At 41.0% G+C, this 7,382-nt stretch overlaps 1 protein-coding gene across 4 annotated transcripts in view; it reads left to right on the forward strand.

The window, feature by feature from the left end:
* TM7SF3 (transmembrane 7 superfamily member 3) overlaps window positions 1–5,908 on the forward strand; it is a 31,696-nt gene extending 25,788 nt beyond the window's left edge. For all 4 annotated transcript variants that reach the window (XM_060694905.2, XM_060694907.2, XM_087873455.1 and 1 more), the window contains exons 11-12: window positions 1,195–1,357; window positions 3,356–5,908. In XM_060694905.2, coding sequence (XP_060550888.2) covers window positions 1,195–1,357; window positions 3,356–3,618 — 426 coding nt within the window. In that variant the 3' untranslated portion in view covers window positions 3,619–5,908. The remainder of the gene's footprint in view (window positions 1–1,194; window positions 1,358–3,355) is intronic.
* Window positions 5,909–7,382: the final 1,474 nt, after the last annotated feature.

Consider the following 7,382-nt stretch of genomic DNA (forward strand, 5'->3'; position numbering starts at 1 on the left):
AAAAATCAGATTTTTTTGATTTAAATTGGATTTTTTTTTATTTAAATCGGATTTTTTTTATTTTTATCGAATTTATTTTAATAAAAAACTTTTGGGGTAAAAATCTATCGTAAGATAGTTTTCTATTTAAGATACATAAATAATTGAGTTTATTCAGCATGAAATGGAGCTTAGTTATGTAGCATGAGGCTGTATATTCTGCAACACTGGGACTATCGGTGAGTCAACGGTGGGTCAAAGGAGTAGCAGAGATGATAGTTGCTCTTTAAAAATTATGATTTAAATCGAGTTGATTTAAATCAAGCCTTTTTACTAGTGATTTAAATCATGATTTAAATTGTGATTTAAATCAACTCAATTTTAAATCAAATCCACCCTGGTGCCATCATGGATATAGTGCAATATTAATGCACTATTGGGTTTGAATGTGAAGGATGTGTGTTTGTGTTTTATTTTTATAGTTATGATGCACACTGAAGACGGCATTTAATTTCGTTGTACGACATGCAAAGACAATAAAGTAAACTAAACTAAACGCTAAATAAAATCATTAAGGAGGACTATACTCAAGATTGATATTGGACTATGATTATGTCCCTAATGGAAAAAAAAATATCAGAGAAATATATGAGACCCCAAATGATCTGCTTTTTCTAGTTGTATAGGCAAACATGCAGCGGTGAAATCCCCCCCCCTCGGTTCTATCTGGCTCGCCTAACCAGTAGCGCCGGGACGCTCCGCCAACCCGCCGGGATGCCATTACGTCCCGTTTTTTTACCATCTGCACATGCGCAGAAGAGGTGCTCCCGCATGTAGTTTGCGCACGCTCCCGCGCACTCCTGTTCCCAAACTAGTAGCAAAGGTAAGTGGATTTCACCGCTGCAAACAGGTTTTGCGAAATAAACTTCCATGTGCAAAATCCAGCTTGATTATATTTTCCACTAATCTCTTTCTAACCCCCAAAAGTTTGATGTCCATCTGAGTATGGAAGTTGAAGGACCATTAAAAAATAATTTGGAAACCCGATTTATCGAAAAGTTGGTTCATTTTGCCTATTGAATTGAATTTCTCAGCAGAAAAAAACCTCCATGTGAAATCTGGCACCAGTATATACTTTGAATGGCTTTCCTTCCCTAGAGCGCTGTCAAATAAGACGGACACCAGTCTTAAAGGCATTCGTGTTCTTTGTCTTAGCTCAACATCTTGACGTGCGCGGTTGTTGGTTCCTACACCGTAGTGTTGGCCACAGCATGTTACATCTACACCAGCCTCTCTTACATCGGCATAGATCTACTCCGGAGGATTCTGAATGAAGACTTCAAGAGAACTTACACCAGTGTGCCCTTCCAACCTAATGGTAAGCTTTGAGTTGGGCGAAGTTGGGTGCCTGGTGGGTCAGACTCACCAGTGAGGGCATCTGGAGCAGGCCTGTGACGTCTCTTTCTCTAAAAGCGTTTTGAAGACCATGGAGAACCAATGGAAGTTGAGGGGAAACCATGGAAGCAGTGAGGATGGACTTAGCTTGAACGGTTTTGAAGTCTATGGAGATTCTCGATCATCCAGGTCATAGTTGTCTCAAAGGTGCTTTTTGAAAAGGCAACTGGACTTTGTTTTTTTTTTCCTTGAAGACATTTCACCTCATCCAAGATCTGAAGAAGTCTTCAAGGAAAAAAGCAGAAAGTCCAGCTTCTTCTTGAAAAAGCACCTTTGAGATCACCACGACCTGGATAGCAGAGAATCTCCATAGACATTCCAAGATGCACCATCCAGAAAGTAAGATGGCTGGTTCCATGGTGAGGTGCCCATTGCAATTGGTCTCCATGCCTCCAATTCAGCACTTGGCTAATGCAATTTCCAAAGGCCACCAGCCTTTCTAGGCCATCTCATTCAATGTCTGAGGATAAAATCTTTTTTTAAAAAAACACCCAAAGTGGAACCTAGTAGATTTAGGTGTTTCTTAAGTTTAGAGCATTCTCTTATTTCTTAGCTTTCGAAAGCTGATTTATACAGATAATCCTTGAGTTACGGCCACCGTTGAGCCCAACGTTTTCCGTTGCAAGATGATCTGTCCCCGTCCACACACACACACAAACACAGCCAGCCGAGGGTTAAGGAAACACTTTGGCACACACCCAGGTCTTTATCTCCAACTTGGCAGCGATATACACACCGTCTGCCAAGTGCATTTATTTCCACAAAACAGAAAGATAATATACTCAGCGTACAAGAGTCCAACAGAAATAATATTCCTCTCAGCAGTTTCGGACGAGGCTTTAGTGACTATCCAAGGTTTATTTTTGTTCGTCACAGGGATCGCTGGCCACCACCCTCTATTATATAGTCTCTGGGGTGTGGTCCAGTGACTCAGTTCTAATCCCTAGCACGCCTCCTGAGCTGCTGCAAACGTTTATCACGCCTTCAGAGGTGTGTGTCCAGGAATGATGTCTCTCCCTCGCTCTCATCCGAGACACCTGTTTCCCGGCTAATCTCCTCTCCCTCGGCTGGCTCCTGAGACAGTGCCAGAGGGGAGGGGCCTGGAGAGGGAGGCTGGCTGACTCCTCTTCCTCATGCTCGGAGCTTTCTTCCTCCGATGGGACAGGCTCAGAGGGCGGGGCCACAACACAAAATCAGACATTTGGCTAGGTGAACTTTGCTCCGTTTTACGACTTTTCTTGCCCCGGTTGTTAAGCGAAGGAGCTTCTTGGATGAGAAGCGAAACATCTTCAAGGGAAAACCAAGGAAGTCCCGTTGCCTTTTGAGGCAGAAGGCTTCAAGGAAGCCTGGATAAAGAGGTAGACCTTTGGGCTTCGAAGACAAGGGGGAGGTGAAAACATTCTAACTAGTTAGTTTAGTTTTAGTTTAGTTTTATTAAATTTGTATACCGCCCTACTCCCGAAGGACTCAGGGCGGTGAACAGGCACAGGATAAAATACAGAAATACAAAAGTTAAAAACAATTTAAAACCAAATTAAATAATTTAGCCCACGACAATGAAAATCCCAATAAATTTAAAACAAATTAAAATTTCAATTTAAAATTGAAAAGAAAGGGGAGAAAAGATTAGGCCAGGCCGGCTTGCTGGAATAAGAGGGTCTTAAGAGCACGGTGGAAAGTGCGCAGATCCGGGATCCTCCGTATCTCCGGGGGGAGCTCGTTCCAGATAGTGGGTGCCCCCACAGAGAAGGCCCTCCCCCTGGGGGCCGCCAGTCGACACTGCTTGGCTGACGGCACCCGGAGGAGCCCCTCTATGAGAGCGTACCGGCCGGTGGGAGGCTATTTGTGGTAGTAGGCGGTCCTATAAATAACCAGGTCCTAAGCCAGGTTCTAACTAACTCTGTGTGGCTTCCTCTTGTAGATATTATCCTCCTGGCCGTCTGGACTATGCTAGCACTCGGAGGAATCACCGTTCAGCTGCGCCGAGAAAGACACGAGGCTCCTTTCCCGCCACACCCATATCGGTTATGGAAGCGTGAGAGAGAGCGCAGAGTCACCAACGTCTTGGATCCCAGCCATCACGTCCCTCCCTTGAGAGAACGGATCCACAATAAGCTGTCCCAGATCAAGGACCTCTTTCAGAAAGAGCAGGCGGCTGGCGAAAGAACCCCGCTACTCTTATAAAACTGATTTCACGGATAGGAAGCATTGAGAAACGTGGACGGACAACTTTGTGGGACAGGGCACGGAAGACAAGGACTTTCTCAGTGTTTTTTTCCACCTCCATCGAACTGGAATCTACGAATTGTCCCAAGACGAATCTACTTGTGTTCTGTTTTCAACTGCTGTGGCAGCCAAGGAAGTTTTTGTCTTGTTAATTTTAATCTTTGATAGAAAAAAAAAATGTGTAAAGTTATTGGTGGGGCAGGAAGGGTAGAATAGAAAGATAAGATGAATAAGCCGAGTGTGGAACTTTAAAACTTCAGAGCCCTGAGACAGAAATTGATCATTTCAGATTCACGGGCCTTTCACAGTCTCAAAAGGCAACCCCTTTAAGGGGAAAGTTAAGTTCCTGAACAGGATGTGCAAAGTGTTGGAGAAGGCAAAAAAAAAATTAATTGTGGCCTTTGTACTCTTAGGGATTAACTTGGATGATCAGTGCTAGTAAATAACAGGTTTCGATTGTCAAGCAGCACTAAAAATGGAATTTTCCTTGGATTGTGTTTACTAGTTGTGTGTGACAAATGTTTTGACTTTGAGATATGGAAGAAGGGGTGGGTTTTCTCAAAGCCTATAGGAAAAACTCTTTTTTTTTATAAAAAAAATAAGCTAGAAAAGTGAATGATCTCTGGAATCAAGTGCTTTTTTTTTTAAAAAAAGAAAGAATAACCATGTAATATATCTAATGAGTTTTAACAGTAGTCCATTTTCAGATCGGGATGCTCTTTGTTTAGAATTGGCTCTAAAATATTTCTCTCTTTTTTATAAGATAAAAAAAAATTAGTATGTTGAAGCATCTTTTGATACTCTGGTTGAAAAAATGTAAAAAAAAAAAAAAAAACAGCCCATGAAGTCAATTTATTTCTTACGGTAAGCGGAAGGCATTAGGTAACCTGCTGTGCAAGGGACAAGATTGTCTTAATTCATGATTTCATGCTGTTTCTCTTTATCTCCTGTGGTTTATATTCAGCCTTAGGGAAACCAGGTCCTTTTCAAATTGAACATACCTAGGTAGGTTAGTTGTGTAGATCCAAATCCCCAATTCCTAATTATTTTACCCTGATTATTCAGAGATCATTTCTGCAATTTTGGGGACCAAAGAAGTGATCTAGAGCTAGAGAAACTGCTCAGTTTTAATTTATTTTGGAGAAGAAAAAAAAAAACCCATGTAAATGATGTTATATTCCGACCCTGCACAGTCGTGGAAATGTATTGAGAAATCCCATTTTTTAATTGGGATTTTTGTGATGTTTCTAAACTGTGGAGCTAAATTCCCAAAACTTCTGAAGGTATGGAGCTTAAATTTTCCTCAGATAAAGTTTTCCTTCTTTTTCCTCCAGTTGTGAATGCTATTCCTATAAATTGAATAGGCTTACAGATTTAATGCTCCCCCCCCCAGTGCAGATGGGCAGTGTTTACGAGATGATGAAACTTGTTTTTTTAATCTCCCTTTTCCGTTTTAAAACTATTTGTTGCTTAGGCTGTTGACTCATGTTGAAACTCCACGTAATTGGGAACGGGGATTGGAAGAAAGTGTCTAAAAAATGGGTCGAATGGCACAAATGCAGTGATTTTTCCATCCAGCCAAGAGATTTATTTTTCAAGTGAGAAAATAAGTGCCTAGCTGAACCAGCCAGGCCTGTTATATCTACTGTTGAAGGGATACGTGATACGCCTTCTATTTTTCTTGGTGCAGAAAAGAAGCAATTTATTGCTTTGCTAACTCACCCTTTTTGTCCACAGAGGTGGCAGATAAGAGGCTGCAGAACAGACTGTGCTGCAGCTGTATTGTACGTGTCAGATAGTCCTGAAAAAAAATGAAAATTTTCAGACCGCTTATCTTAAGTTGTGTCTTTCTACTGCCTTATGGTTTGAAACGGTTCAGCGGATAGAAGTGACGGTTGGCAGATTTTGAAAATCTAAAGCCATTCTGGTATTTGACCTTCAAAAAGTGTAAACCTGAAATCATTGTAAATGTGAGCAGTAGATTTAATAAAGGGGTATGTCCCTAATCTGTAGCAGCTATTCATAGGTCAGCTGCATTTTAAGGTTCAAAAGTGAAGATAATCAACCTGCCTCCAGGCAGTTTCATATTGCAGGCTACTTTTTAGCGCCCAGATGAATTGCCACGTCTGATGGCATGGTACTCAGGAATCAAACAATTAGCTATTTTTAACGTGCTATAATTGACAATACAACGAACAAAACAAAGTCACCCAATCCTTTTATAATAAACGTTCAGTTTAAAATGGAAGTGAGAGCCGAGTGATTTTTCTTCCACAGTGCTATCCCTAGAGACTTAATGTTTTCCAGTCCAGAAGAAGAGCAAAGTGTTCAAAGCCAAAGTGTTGATATTCCAAAGGAACCACAGAAATAAAGTGGCTACTTGACTCCTTTTGAGTTTTATTTAGGAAAAACCTCCGTGGTAGGACAAATGTATAAAAGGGCTCTAACTGGCATCAGGTCTCTTATCACACCTACAATGGCCACAGTGGTGTGTGCTGCTCTTTCTACTTTGTGCACTAAGCAGGGCTGACCTAACCAGCACTGAAGGTACAAGAGAAGATCCTGATTATTTTGCCTAGCCTCCCAAAGGCAAGACTTTATATTCCGTTACCAATTTCCAAGAACCTTTTTGCAACTAACAGTGGTCCTTGAATGTGAAGACCAAACCACTGAGGCTCTGAGCGTGTTTCCTGCCTGATAAACCACATACCACAGAAGATTCAGGGTTACATTTTGCACTGTCTGGTAAGGGAAGGGGGAGGCCAAGGCAAGGCTCACCAACAGGATCCCAAGGCCTTCGATCAACAGGTGAGGGCGAAAGATTTGTATTGCTCCTTCACATTTTTTGCTGCTGAAATTCAGGAAGGCCACAAAATTATATTTAAGTGTTTTATGTAACATTTGAGCTAACTTGGCTCGGGAGGGGCACTACTAGGTGAATGTTGAAACGGCAAAAGTTGAAATCTACCATAATAGTGAGATTTCTTACCTTTAGAAAAAGGCAAGCACATAGGTTCCTGAGAATGATGTCATTTGCTGCTGCTGCTGCTGCTGCTGAACTGCTCTCTATAGTTAGTGGCTCACTAGCAACCACATATTTGCACACAAAAAGGTATTTGGGAATGTTGAATAGATTATCATGAATTGTAATTTATGGATCCTTAGTGCTCAGTGATTGGTTGTTTTCTTGCAGTTTCATTATGCCAAAAAGGTAACAATATCAGTGATGTTATCTAGTTTTGGTAATGAAACATCTGCAAAAAAACAAAAAACAAAAAACCCCAAGCTCAAGAGAGCACCACGGGCCCTTCTTTTTAACCCTGAGTTACGAATATTCTCCTTTAGCAGAACTGTAAATTGCTTTGTTTGCAAAACTGTGTGTTAATTATGATTGAAGGAATCCGATAGTCACTTTGTGGACTTTTCTGTTATGCAATTTTTTCCCCCACCTATAGATTGAAAAGTCCAACTGTAACTGGCTTTGATTTATCCTTTTATCTTCCAACTGTTCCTAACAGCTTGTATTAGTTTCTTGCAGTCCAATCCAATAGAAAAACTTAATTCTTACTAAGAATTAAGATTGTGCCCAACAAGAAAAAAGGACTAGATTTGATCAACCATTACTACATATTCTTGGGGTTTTCTTCAATGTCAATAACAGCTATCAGAGACAGGATTTAATTTCTCCAACTCTTAACTGTTGAAACATCTATCCAACCTGG

The sequence above is a fragment of the Pantherophis guttatus genome, chromosome 7 (assembly GCF_059756535.1).
Source record: "Pantherophis guttatus breed Tessera chromosome 7, ASM5975653v1, whole genome shotgun sequence".
Classification (NCBI taxonomy): Eukaryota; Metazoa; Chordata; class Lepidosauria; order Squamata; family Colubridae; genus Pantherophis; species Pantherophis guttatus.